Source organism: Tiliqua scincoides, chromosome 5 (assembly GCF_035046505.1).
Source record: "Tiliqua scincoides isolate rTilSci1 chromosome 5, rTilSci1.hap2, whole genome shotgun sequence".
In the NCBI taxonomy this organism is placed as follows: domain Eukaryota; kingdom Metazoa; phylum Chordata; class Lepidosauria; order Squamata; family Scincidae; genus Tiliqua; species Tiliqua scincoides.
The window spans coordinates 22470733-22485304 of record NC_089825.1 but is presented as its reverse complement, the minus strand read 5'-3'; the positions used below and the strand labels follow the sequence as shown (position 1 = coordinate 22485304).

Sequence of the window (14572 nt, the reverse complement as noted above, 5' to 3'; positions counted from 1 at the left end):
GCTGTGCCCATCCAGTGGGCATTACCCTTGTGTCCAGTTTTACTTCCCAGTCCGGCAGACGCCCTTTCATGATGGAAGGCAGTTTGGGGAGGCCGTGCACCCATGGCCCTCCTTTGGATCTGCCCCTGTGTACTACCTCCCTGCACCTCAGAACACCTCCCAGAAACAGCCAGTCCTTGAGGCTGTCCCCACAGATTCCATAATCTGTGGATATTGGTATCCATGGGGGGGGGGGGTGATGGCCCAGAATCAGATCCCTCATGGATACCAAGAGCCATCTGTACTTAACTGACGAGCACAGGTTTCCTCCTTAGTTGCAAGAACACAAGCCTCTGCCTGAATGTCCCCATAGGATCAAGCTATAAAAACCCTCACAAAAAGACTTTGTTGCTTTGTATCTGAATTTTTGGGGAAGGTGCTGGGAGAAAAGAAAGAAATTGTTACAGAAGCTCCCCATTTACAAACACCTGAGGTTCCAGAGTCATCTTGTTAGTAAATCCAACTTCACTATTATCAGTAGCACACATGTTGTAAAATATGAAAAAGTACCATGCTCTATTGTGCAGTATTACCTTGAAAAGTGGGCTAACAATGACAGCAGGAATATTTGGGAATGCTGAGAATGGTCATTAACACCATCAATTGTGCAGTGGTTGAACTTATAACTGTCGCTCTGAACAGGCAATGCATATGTGGCCAGGCATGCTTGTATCTCTGTAAGTTCCTAAGTTGAATGTTTGTATTTATTGTATAAATACTCCTACTCTTCATCATCATCATCATCATCATCATCAGTGTATAGGACCAGGTCAGCTGTGCCTCATACCTATCTGTAAGATAGGACAATTTACTCAAAATCCTTAGACTGAATTTGGAAATGAGAAAAAAATCAAAACTGCACATCTTTTGGGCAAGAAAAAGCTGAGAGAGAGAGAGAGAGAGAGAGAAAGAGAGTGCCAGAGACCTGTGTCATTATTTCTGAGCAAAGATAAAATGTTGGCCAGCAAATGAAAAATATTGACATTTATTGCTGTTATACCACAAGTTCACAGAGAGTCTTTCTGAAATATATATACATATATTTACTGGACAAATGTATAACAACAGAGTTATAAAATAATGAGCTCACAAATATAAGTTTTTAAATAGAAAAACTTGTCAAACTGGAAGTTCCTTTCCAAGTGTTGATTGTTGATTTTTTTTTTTTAAACCCAGAAAGCAAAATCTCTTTACTCTTCTGCCACCTTAACTATCTCTAAACTAATTTTGGTAAGCAATTTAGATACATATAGGATTTTGGTTTACTTGGTAAAGAGTTGCACTTTTTCATGCTATGCATGTATTTATTAGTTGCAATATCTGAATACCATTTTTCAATTCTAATTGCTTTCAGAACAGTTCACAATAGTAAAACCGGATTTATAGACGGATGCTGCTGTTCATACAAATTTTCCATAAAGTGTGCTCAGGCACTGGAGGAAACAATTTCTGAATATTATTATCCAGCTGATATAAGAAAATTCCTGAGACAAGAGAAACAAATCGGTTTAAGCTCTCTGTCCTTAGAATACCACGTACTGTTGATGGTACCCAACAGAGGTATCATGTTGCTTCTGGCTCTGCTTTCCTTAAAGGCAATGGCAGTAGAAGTACATCCCAGAAGGTGAGGCAGATGTCCTTCGGAATCCTCACTTGCTTTTGCTAGGTGTTTCTGCTGTAAGCAGCTGGTATCAGTGGTGCCCAGCCCTAAGACCAGTGATTCCCAAACATTTTTGACTAGTGGTTTCCTTGGTCTACTAGGCCATTGGCCACAGCTCCTCATTGGGGCTACAATCCTATACATTGTATAGGGTAGTGGGTTTATCCACCAGGATTCCGTGTCTCCCCTGGCTGGTTTCTGCAGCTCCCCAGGAATCCGCATATCAAAGTGACTTCAGGAACCACTGCCTTAGACTCTCATGGGCAGTAACAGTTGGAGGTTATGGCAAGACAGTGATGTATAATGTCCACTTCTCAGTCTTCTCTCTAACTTTCCTGTTTCACCTGATCTGCAGCAGTGGCCCTCAGGCTAGTGGACTTACACCTAGCAGCCAAAGTCAGTGGGAGTGTCTTTGTACTTCTATGTCAATGTTTGTTGTTGTGGCAATGTTGTTGGGAAAGGTAGGATATAAATTATATAATAAATAAATTGTTCTAGATCAGCGGTCTTCAAACTCCAGCCTGCAGACCATGCCCAGCACTCTGGAGGATTTTATCCAACCCTCAGAGCTAAAAATAGCTCAAAAGAGGCATTTCTAGGTCTCCCAACATGGGTATATACCACATTAAGCCAGTAGAAGTGCTGAATGTAATGGAATAAAATTATCCCATTACATTGCATTATATTCAGCACTTCCAGTGACTGAATGAGATATACAGATTCTGGGAGACCAGGAATATAAATACTGTATAAATTAAATGTGTACATTACATTTATATGGAACAGAAACTGATACAAAAAATAGTTTGTGATTTGGATTGTAGGTTGTTTGATTCTTTTTCAAAATCCATTTCCCCTCTTCCTGTACAAGTCAGTTTTGCCCTCTACTCGGACTGTGCCAGATATACGATTCAGCCTTCATGCCAAAAAAAATGGGAGGCCCCTGTTCTTGATGCACAAGGAGACACATGTCAGTTGCATTATTCTTTAGAAGATAATGTAGGCCGCAACTGAAAAAAAAAGTTTTATTTTTTCTGTACAAGGAAGCCAGTTCCCAACATTCCATCACAGTCTAGTAGAGTGGTTCCCACCCTTGTTTGGGATGCTACCCCCTTAATCTGAACAGCTCTGAGACCAGAAAAGTTACCATGCCTCCAACAGCTTTGACATTTTTACTTTTCTGTACTACTGAGGATGGCTCCCCCAAAGTCTCCAAAACTGTGAAGTGAGCATTTGTTGGGTGGGAACAGTGTGGAAGTATTCCTTATCTCCTTCTCATGTTACTCAGGTAGAGTAACATGGTCTAGAGTCAAGTTTGAAAAAGCATGCTGGCCTTTTCTCCGAGGTAAGGACCAGGTAGCCCAATCCTAACTAAATTCCCACATGGTGATGCAGGGACACTGGCAGAAGTTATGCTGCATGCCCTAGGGGAATTTTGACTGCTGGAGGTCTCCTCAGGGTAACCCTTTGTCCTGGGTAAGCCCTAGCAGCTGCTCTGGATCAACTTGGACCTGTGCCAGCTATATCACTGGTGTAAATGTGAGTTGATATGTGCAGACAGATACGACCCAGGAAGGGGAATAGGATACAGTATGCACCAGCACCAATCCTACCCCCTTTCCCGGGCTTGATCCATTCCACCTCTCCCTGCTCTCCCCCACCCTTGACCCAGACTTACCTGGTCCGGCAGGTGTCCTTCACTCCATCAGCACATGTGGGAAGACTCTGGCCTTCCCACCAGTGCACCAGCTACAAGCACTTTTGCAAAGCGTTTTACAGCGCTTTTCAGGCCGTGTGCACCAGCTGAACATGGATTCTGCCAGCACACCATTTCATTAGGATTGGGCCATCAGTGTTGAATGGAAAATACAGCTAGGGGTCTGAGGTTGGGGACACACACCTATAACTCTCCATCCTTCCTCTTAGCATACTTATCAATGTTTTTAACTAGTGCTGATTATATATAAGAATGAAGGGTTAAATGCTTTTTAAGTCCTTTTGCATGTGTGCCATGGTAATTCATGTGTTATGAGCATTATTCTCTATGAGAAACATTTCCAGCCCCTGATTGGACAGAATGCACTCATATTAATGGAGTAGGTGGGATTTATTTTGGACATAGATCTTTGCAGTGTGAGTCTAACTCAGTGTTGTCGTTTTAAAATTTGGGAATCAGCAGTATGTAACAGAATCTAGAATGAGATGCACTTTGTGACCGATATATAACAAAAAATAAAATGCAATACCAGCTCTTTTAGCTTTCCAGAGAGCTTGCATTTTCCAGCAGTTTACCCTTGAGATGTAAAATGGTAATTTGGCATAGACTAGCAACACAGTGTGATGTGAGCATCTGCGTAAAAGGCAGTGCATATGGAGCATGCCCAGTGATGTGAAAAGGCTCTTACCCCACCCCCACCGCACACCCTAGCTCTGAAGAGATGAAATGAACTTTGCACTTGCAAATGTTACATTCTGCACAGGCTTTTAAAGGGTCTTTTATAAGCACTATATCTGAAGCAGTTAAAAAAAAAACAACAGCAGCTCAAAGGCATTTTTTTTTGTGTGTGTGCTGATGATGATGATATCGGTATAGCATCTCCTACAATATACTTGAAGTCTGGATTTTTCCCCACTCCCTGAATTAAAGAAACATCTTTGCTTTTGATTTTTGGCACCATGGGAAAATTAAGAATTTACTTACACTAGAACAGAGGTATTGAGGATTGCAAAGCCAAGGAGAAAAAAAGAAAAGGTTTGCAACAGAGGATGGATAGGAAAAGAGCAGGGCTGCTGTGGTGCTCAGTGTGCACATGTTTTATGAGAATCAGTGCCGGGCTTTGCAGCTGCGGACAATAACTGAGCTGTCTGGCTAATGAAGGCCACCTGGATCAGGCTTCTGAAAAGAGCCAAAGGAGGACGGCTGAAGAATTCTGATATCTGTGTAAGCTCTGAATTTCCATTTGCTGGCATATTTTGCTTTGCTGGTGGGGTGGGGGAAAGACTGTGTGCTTTCTTTCTGTTTGAATTAGCAGGTTTTCATTCTTTTGATTACGTGGAGAGAGAAGAAAATCAGAGATGTCAGTGATTTGCATAGTTATTCTGGCATAGTGACCGGTGGTTGGGTATGTGTTTCAGTTCAGTCATATTTCATCAGCTGCAGTTTGCTTTGTGGTCATTTCTGCTGTGTTTTGCTGAAGGGCTGAGATAGATTTGAGCCATGTTGTTGTTTTTTCCCCCTGCTGGGGAAGGAGAGCGTCAGGTGAAGAGGAGCTCTGCAGTTAAGATGCAATTCACAGCTTAAAACTGAAGATGTAGCCATTTTCAGGGGTAATGGATGTTCTTACCAACTTGATGGTTTTGATCTGAATTTTGTCTTTTGTGAGACTTGAGTTGCTTGGCTTATCTAAAGCTATCCTTGAAATCGTGGCATGTCCTTCAGCCCCGCACTGCACCATTGACAATACTCCACCAAAACTACCTGTGTATAGCAAAAGGCATATACTGATTAGAATGAGAGGGAATCGTAACTCAATAGCTTGAAAACAAACTCTATTCTTTGGAATGGACTCAGGATTAGAACAGTTTATGTGCTCATTATTTTTCCCATGTAATCTCTTGGGAACTGCAAGGTTTTATTGCTTAAGCAAGGATTCTACCAAAGTGCTGAAAATGACAATGCAGAAATATTCTTAGGCTGTGCTGTGAATTGTTTTAAAAAATTGTAACTTTTAAAAAATCTTCTCTTTCTTTTATCCAGGGTTCGGCAGACTCCTACACCAGCCGTCCATCTGATTCAGATGTATCTCTTGAGGAAGACAGAGAAGCTGTGCGGAGAGAGGCAGAACGACAGGCCCAGACACAGCTGGAAAAGGCAAAAGTAAGGTGCACAGTCTAGATTTGTGGAAATGTTTGTAATTACATCCCAAGTTATCTGTGGCATCTTTTCCCATGTATGGAAAAGGTGCAGATACACAGTAAATGACTTTAGTGTATTTTGACTTTGGTGCTACTTTCATAGACCAACTTACTTGGAGAATTTAGAGAATTAAGTTCTCTCAAGGACTTTTTTTAAGAAGTATTTGGATTTTGCTCTTAAAACAACAACACCAAGAGGAAAGCCATTGTGCATAAAATACTGATACAGTTCAGCATATTCATGAGTTTAAACATGGTTCCTCTACCCCATATAGTATGAATTTTGGCATTTCTAGTTGGTGATATTGGATTGTGAATCTAACTATTCAGTGGCAAAGTACGTGCTATGATATTCTTGATAAAAAAGAAGAGATAGAAAACAGTTATTGCACCTCTCCGATTCACGGTGTTGTAGCTTTATTCTTTTTACTTGAATTTATAGAGTTTATAGTTCAGTATAAGATTTTCATAATTGCAGTGGTCATAATTATTTGTTTGATTTATCTGTCTTTAATTCATTTAGAATTTAGGGCTTCATATCTATATTCTCTGGTTGTTTTGCTACATGTCACTCTCACTTTTCTCTCCCTAGAATTCTATGCCCTCTTTCTATTCTTCTGTCCCTGTTTGTTCCTTTTCTTCCTAATAGCATATGAGCTGCCCTTTCTTGTAGACAAGGTGGCTTACTTTATATATAGAACTATAACACAGTTTCTCTTATAGCTCAATTCTGGGCATACCTAGTCAGAAGTACAATAGGTGTCCATATAAATATGTATAGGATTGCATCCCTAATCTCTGTGCTTGTTTATTTTAGAACTTTGTCTTCTGCCTAAGTTTAGAAACTGTAAGATAGTATGCTGCTATTCTGAGAAATAATATAATATGTATTCAAAGTAGCATGAAATAATTGCTACTTTATTTCATGAAATAATTTAAAGGGACAGGCTAAACCATTTGAGCTGCAGTCTTAAGGCTTTCTAGGGAATAAATCAGCTGAGCTTTATAGGACTATTTTTGAGTAAATCTACTTGGGGTTGCATTATACGTTTCCCACATTTGAGCTTCTCCTTAGTATGAAGGCTTTGTACCTTTTTTTGAACAGCATATGGTTATATACATTTTATCTACCCTTGCCTCTTCCTTCTTGATGGAAGTTGTTGGGAGAACATTGTACTTACTGGTTCCAAGAATGAAATGGTTGAAGTTTACTTGGTTACGAAGAGGTGGTTCAACCTTTAACAGGATTGCCAGATTCCATTTTGAGGAGTACTGTATTTCTGAAATGAGATTTGCTTGTGCTGCGGTATTATTTAAACCAGTGGTTCGCAAACTTTGAGGGAGCTTTACGCCCTCAGTAAGTTCTTGTGGGGGAGAGTCTCAGGCAGTGACACGATCCTCAGGATCGCGTTGCTAAGGGGGGCTAGGGGGATGTTTTGCACTTACTTTCAGAAGGCAGGGCTACAGGAGGTGCGAGGAGCCCTCCTGCACAGCCCTGCACAGTGCTCCCCGAGGCTTGCAAGATTCACTAAAAGCGGGCACAGAGCACCTCCTGCAAAATGGATCCTAGGGATCGCATCGCTGTCTCTCTCCCCTTCCCCCGCCCCTTAAAGGGATGGGGTAAGCATTACACGAACTGGTGGGTTGCGACCCACCAGTTTGAGAACCACTGATTTAAACAGTGGGATTCCTTCTGATAATTTTAGTTGATGGGCACAGTCAGGTTCTTGAGATAGTCTTGAGACCAGTGATTTTCAACCACTGTTCCACAGCATTTTGGTGAGTTGCAAATGGTCTGTAGGTATGCCGTGAAAGTTTGGGAGAGGGTCATATGTGTAGGGTCATATGTGTAGGGCCATGGGGTGGATGTGAGCCCCTGGCCAGCAGTGAGGTGTGCCTTGTCAATTGTATTAAAAAAAACCAAAAACACAGATAGTGTGCTTCGACAATTTTAGAGCCTTCTCAATGTATTTTGTGTTAAAAAAAAGGTTGACAATCACTGCTATATACCTTCAAAGTCTGGCAGATTAAGCCATTAGTTTTTGAGAAGTGTAGTTTTTCTGGTGATCTGAGTAGAGTGCCTGAGTTCTCTTAGAATTCCCAAATATTTTACCTAAAGGAATACTGTTTTGTTGTCAGATGCCACACTAATTTTTAAATTCTAAACATTGAAGGTAGAAAATTGCTAAAAATCTTTGCACAATAGTACATCTGGGGTCAGAAACTTGCTTGTCTTCCTGTCATGGAACTAAGGATTTTGGTGTGCCAGAAATGGAAAAAAATATGCATTTGTTTTCCCTTCTCTTGTGACTGCTGCTTTTGCATGCTGCAAGTCAACTACACTAGAAAAGAATAATATTTTATGGAAACCATCAGTAAAATTAAACATCGAAGGAAAAAGTTCATATTAAACAGGAAAATAGGAAGAGCATGTAAGCATTTATACTAAGCTGATGCATCTCTTACTGATGAGTAAATCTATGTGAGTGTTGCTATGGGAATTTGGCTTAGCAGTGCTGACTTGAATGCATGGACAGCCCTTATGTAATATTCATGACCTCTAGCAAAGCTGCTGTAGGAGTTTAAAGAGAAACTGCCAGTAGACCTTGACTTTTTAAAACTGTATTTCCATGCATCAAAACAGTGTTCTCAGTTCAGCTGGCTGGGGAATAATCTCCGGATCTGACTCTGTCTCTGACTGTGAGACAACTTGTCAACAGCGGAAGTGGGAGGGCACTAGCGGTGTCAAGCTGCTACAACAATGTTGTTTCAGTACTACATAAAGTTAATGTTTTGAATCATTGGTGCATTAATAGGAATTATAATTGAACCGCAGAAAATATATTTTTTGCCCAGCAAAAAAAAAATGTTTATGCATTCACTGGCATGCATGTTTTGTCTTTCCTTGCAATTTTTTAAGTGCAATTGTATTTGCAGATTGTTTGCATCCAAAGCCATATATGCACATGGTACCTTCAGCTTACCATTTCTTGACTGTTCCCTAAATTATTAATCCTGTTACCGTTACTACAATTTCATATTTAACACTGGCAATGCATCCCAGCCTATGCTGATCATTTCATTTTAATATCTGCTGAGTCTTTTTCCCTGTATGTGCTATCAGTCGGGATCAAAATGGTGCAGCTGCTTTTTTTTTTTTAATACTGTAGGTACTGATTCTGATTGATGTGATAGCAATTCCTTTTTGTGATAGAATTTTAGAAAATGTGGACATGCATGAATAGTGAGAAGGCAGGAAAGGATGACAAATCTGGGAGCATATTAAACCATTTCTTCCCAACATTACATATATGCACCAAATGTGTGAACCTGTGGGCTGGGCAGAAATGGGTTAAAAACAAAAACAAACCACAACTGTTGAACTACTTGAAGTAGTTAGTGAATACAACGTAATCAATGGGACCCATTTTACTTATGTGAAAAGTAGCCCTCCCCTAAATTTCAAGCAGTGATGCATATAGATGGAAACATGTAACTTGGAAAACCATCTTAATTAAGACTTCATGAATTGGTAAAACATGTTTTAACTCCTATTTAGCTACTAGAGAGAGTGCCAGCATTAGACATGAAACATGGATTTAAGGACCAAACTAGGAGTGACACAAATTTCTAGTTTTGACTTTCCCCAGTATTTCATGTTTTTATTTCTTGCTGTAAGTTTTAACGTGGTTGGTTTAAACTGCAGCACAAGTAGTCCAGGGCAGCGGTACTCAAAGCGCTGACTGCTGCACACTGGGCATGCGTTCCCTGGCACGGCTGGTGCTTTTTGTCCTGAGATTGGGGCGACGTGAAGCTCTGGCCCATCATGTCTATGGTGCAGTGTCTCAGCAGGCATTGCACCCAAATTTCTGCATTGTGTTGTCCCGGTCTCGGGACTGGCAGTTGTGCGGCGCTCCGGAACCAAATGTACTGGACACAGGAGGAAAGGTTTTGGCTGAATGCTGGATCCAGCCATTGGGCTGAGGTACTCCCAGCCCTGGACTAGGGCATGGGTCTCCAATGTTTTCAGTACAAGGGCCACTTTGTATATTTTACACATTTTCGTGGGCTGATAAAAATCAGTTTTATAAATGAATTCAATTTAAATGAATGAAGAAGTTTTACTTGAACCTTTTTTGTAATCAGCATGATATGATTCAGAACGAAAGAGAAATGTGACAATTTGCTTAAACTGAGAATTGATACATAAGTAATAATGTCAAACTTTAGCAAATGCTGACAAAAAACAAAGCATAAGTTGCTGTGAGCCAGATAAAATCTTGTGGAGGGCTGGATGTGGCCCTTGGATTATAGTTTGGAGACCCTGGTCTAGGGCAGCAGTTCCCAAACTTTTTCAAATGGTGGCTCCCTTGGGCTTTTGGCCACAGCTCCCCATTAGGGCTCCAATCCTATACATTGTATTGGGTGGTGGGTTTTTCATCTGTGGCTCCCCTGGCTGGTTTTTGTTACTCCCCAGGGAGCCATGGTTCACAGTTTGTGAATCACTGGCCTAGGGTGAAACAGTGTGGGTAGGCAGAACTTCTGTTGTGTCTTCAGTTCAGAGGTATTCCTGATATTTAAGAAATGGAAAGGATCTTCTAACTTTGACAGTAATCATATTAAACATCTGCATTGTGCTTTCTCAGTGTTCTGATTGCTTCACATGTATTATTTTGATATAATCCTTTCAACAATCTTGTAATGTAAAAATTATCCCATATTGTAGCTGAAGCAGAGAGGAAGTGAATTGCCTAAGACCATCTAGTGAATTCAAGGCAGAAGTGTAATTCGAACCAGGGAGGTCCTGAATCATGACTCAGTCTTTTACAGTACAGTAGACATGAGCATGTCTACTTAGAAATAAGTCCCATTGTACTTGGTGGGATTTACTCCCAGGAAAGTGTATAGAATTGCAGCCTTGGCCACTGTGTCGCACCTCTCAGACAAACCATAGGCTCAATTGAATGAAGTTAACTGTGTCCCAAAACCCAAATATTTCACATTTGGGATTATTGCTTAATCTAGCATCAAGCTGAGAGTAAATGGATGAGGTGCAGATAATGTAAACGAAAAGCTATGATTAAAATGCTAAACAGCACTTAAAAGCAGTTAAAATTACTTTCTCATCTTTTCTTTCTCAGTCTGTGAAAACAGGATTGGGTCCCCTTACCGTTATTTGTAGTTTCCAAGCCCCATTTCAACCCAAGTTTAAGCCAGCACAGTGAGTTGCCACCCTTCCCTCCCAGTGGAGCATGTCACCACTTCCTGTTCTAATTGGTGTTTCCCAACTACCCCAGCTTTCCCCCGCACATACTCGGCAGAGTGAACCACTCTTTCCCAGTTTGTATGCCCCCCCTCCCCGGCAAACAGAACCTCTGCTCTGCTTCTCACTTCACTTGCCAGTAATCACTAATACTACCACTTGTCCACCTTCTTTCACTCCTGCTTTCCAAGAGGCAGAGGGAGGAAAGTAAAATGGTGCTCTAGTGACTCCACTCTGATCACCACTGTACTCACTTTCACTCTTCCTTCCCCTTTGCCTGGTGAAAAAGTGGAAACAGGAAGAGGAGGAGTGGTGGTGCCAAGTAAGGGGGGCAGTGTAGCAGAGGTAGTTGGCAGGCACAGGATGAGTTCCCCAGCCCTGGTAAGCTGCCAACAATGGTGCCATCTCATCAGCATACCAGCCCTAGTTTTGCATCATAGCTTGATACTATATGCTTCCAGTAGAGTGTATACATTTCTCTATAATGAAGAAAGTACGTCCTTAATTGACAAGGCTATTGCACACATACAAATGTATTCATAGTTACAATTGACAATTAAGGTACCTTTAAAAAGCATAACAGTTTTTATTAGGTGTATGCTGCTTTGTGGTTTCTGGTTTACTGGTCTTCAGAGTTTTTAAACCTAGATCTTGCATATCTGGATAATTAGTTTCTTAGCAGTAGAAGGAACAAGACTTTTATTTCTTCTTATAATCCATAAAATAATAGTTAATTGAAGTAATAGATTGATTTGCCACTGACATCAGTAATTCTGTTTAATCTATACAGGTGGAGCCTGTTTATCCATGTTAGTTCCATTCCGTGACTCGTCGTGATTAACATAAAAACGTGTTGTGCTAAATTCCATAGAGTTACGCAAATACACTGCAGCCTGACACTTCCGGATGGAAGGAAACTAAGGCAGCTATCAATCCCCTCCCCTCCATACTCAGCCCTTCCGATTGCTAGCTACCCAGCTTCTTTCACATGGGATGCTGATATTTTAAGAGTCCAGCCCTATGCGTTTCTACTCAGAAGTAACTTACTCCCTGTGTAAGTAAGTGTGGAGTGGAAAGTGTGGAGAGGATTGTAGGCTAAATCTGATGCTTTGCTTGGTGGGAAGGCTTGTTTGTGTCCGTAATAGCCTGTACCATTGGGGGGGGGTTGCTTGTGTCGGTGATTACCTGCACCGTCTCAATGGGGGGGGGAATTTGGCAAACACTCCAAACAAAACTGGGTTTTTTAAAGCAATCCCCTCTGTTGCTACCACACCTGCCCCTGTGTAAGTGAGAGAGAGAGAGAGAGAGCAAGCGCGAGTGCCCGCGCCCGCCCGCCCGAGCTCCACCTTGCACATGTTCTAGCTACAAAGATTTTCGGCCCCCCCCTTCCCCTTTTCAGCCTCTTTGCTGGCTCAGGGGCTCCAGGAGTGTTACTGTTCCTTTGCAAGCGGAACCTCTTCCAGGGCTCCAGGGCTATTTCCCTGCCAGAGCGAGGCAGAGCCTTTTTGCAGTGTTTTGGGCTGCCTGGAAATGGAGGGAGGCAGGGCAAAGGAGGCAAAGGTGTGTGTGACTTTCGGTTTCCCCACCCCATTTTCGTTGAGACAAATCCGCAGATATAAAATCCCTGGATAAATAGGCTGCACCTGTATTAGTCCAATAAATGTAATAGAAGAAAAAGCTTCTACTAATAATTAAACAGGTCTGTCAATATCATGCCAATCCATGTTAGTACGACTAATGTACTCCCATTTCATATGCACAAAACAGATCATTAATATGTATTTACCCAGAGTTCTTTGCTTTTTTGTTCTTTGCTTATTTTTTTAAATATGATCGACCTATTTATGAATTTCTTGAGTATTATGTAAATGGATCATAAGGAACTTCTTGTTTTTGTAGTCTTTGTTCTAATTTTCATCGTTCTCACTTGGAACATTTAATTAAATATGCAAACAGTTTGATTTGTATGCATGTGTACATGCAAATTTGAGGTTGGCCAAATGTGGCTTGGGAATTACTGCTACTATGTGGTGTTAGGCAGTTGTTTTTTCTTTTGGTTTTTTTTTTTTTTTAAAGACAATGAAGGTTGTGTGTTGCTTGCAATATTTCTGTACCCCTGAAGAGAAGTCTGTGCTCAAACTCATTGGAACCATTGTATTAAAGGTACACCTGAACTTTTACAAGGGCTTTGTTAGTTAAAACAGAGAGTTGCCACTTCCCTACTCCATCTAGGGCTTGTCTGAGGCTGCATTCGTTTTTCAGCTTCTAGCGCTACAAAGTTGTTCTTTTTTCCCCTTTTAGCATGCTTGGGTCACATTGTTTTTTTCACATTCTATCCTGCAAAACAGTAAGCAAACCACAACTAAGGACCAGTTTGCCCAAAGCCTCTACTTCAGTGTTTCTCAAACTGTGGGTTGGGACCCACTAGGTGGATTGCGAGCCAATTTCAGGTGGGTCCCCATTCATTTCAATATTTTATTTTTAATATATTAGACTTGCTACTCCCATGGTATGTGACTGCATTTGGGGAAATGTTACATACCTGTACTTTTAACAAGCTACTATGTATATTCTTTTAACGATGATAGTCAATGGGACTTACTCCTGGATAAGTGAGGGTAGGATTGCTAACAATTTTCCTGCTTGATGATGTCACTTCTGGTCATGACATCACTTCCGGTGGGTCTGGACAGATTCTCATTGTAAAAAGTGGGTCCTGGTGCTAAATGTGTGAGAACCACTGCTCTACTTGATTCTTTTGACAGGGTTTGCTAGGAACAAGGAGCCAGGGTGACTAGAGAAGACAAATTAAGTTCAGGTGAGCTTCATGTAAAGCCAGCAAGACAGAACCATAGAAATAGAAAAAACCTAGAACACGTCCTGTGATTCCCCCCCCCCCCCCCGCAATCAGGGAGCTCCATTTTACCTTGTGGGAGTTGTAAGAACACACTTTGTTAGAATGTAACTGAATTGAGCAGAAATCATTTGCACAGAAATCAGTTGAGTACTGACTTTGGTTGGTGATGAAATGAGGGCATTGACAAGGTGGTGGAAGTGAAAATGTTACTAGATCTACAATCATTGCAATATAAGGCATTTTTTATGCAAAAGAGTCTGTCTTGCTATACTGCCAGGTTTTCCACAGGACTGTTTTGAGTGATTTGAACATACAGGACACAATCCTAACCACATCTACTCAGATGTAAGTTCTATTGTGTTCATTGGGACTTACTCCCAGGAAAGTGAGGTTAGGATTGCAGCCGCAGACACTGTCGGCAAAATGAGTTCATTTGAATTATCTATCTGTTCATTGTTCTGCTGTCTACACCTTGACAGAGTGAATATGTTGTGTTGCAGTGGAGACCAGAATCTGTAAAGTTTTTCATCTGAGAAGATAAGACTTAATAAAACTTCTTAAAGCCTGTGTAAAAAGAGTTGCAAGCCATTAGTTTATCAATGTCCGCTGCCATCTAAAATGTGTAGATCAGGGGTGTCAAACTCATTTCATTCAGAGGGCCAAAGTTAGCATTCAGGAGCCTGCTGAGGGCTGAAAGTGACATCATTAACTAGAAAGTGACATCATTAAGCAGCTGATGGCCAGAAATCAGCACTTTGTTCTCATTAACTGCAAATGACAGAAGAGAAAATAAGCAAATCTTGATCATATTTCAAGATATAGGAGAGCCTAATTTTCA

The 14572-nt window shown here is 41.1% G+C and overlaps 1 protein-coding gene across 1 annotated transcript in view; it reads left to right on the top strand.

Moving 5' to 3' along the window:
- The window catches only part of CACNB2 (calcium voltage-gated channel auxiliary subunit beta 2), a 90615-nt gene that overhangs the window by 14817 nt on the left and 61226 nt on the right, over positions 1 to 14572 (top strand). The window contains exon 2 of the mRNA XM_066627092.1: positions 5457 to 5576. Coding sequence (XP_066483189.1) covers positions 5457 to 5576 — 120 coding nt within the window. The remainder of the gene's footprint in view (positions 1 to 5456; positions 5577 to 14572) is intronic.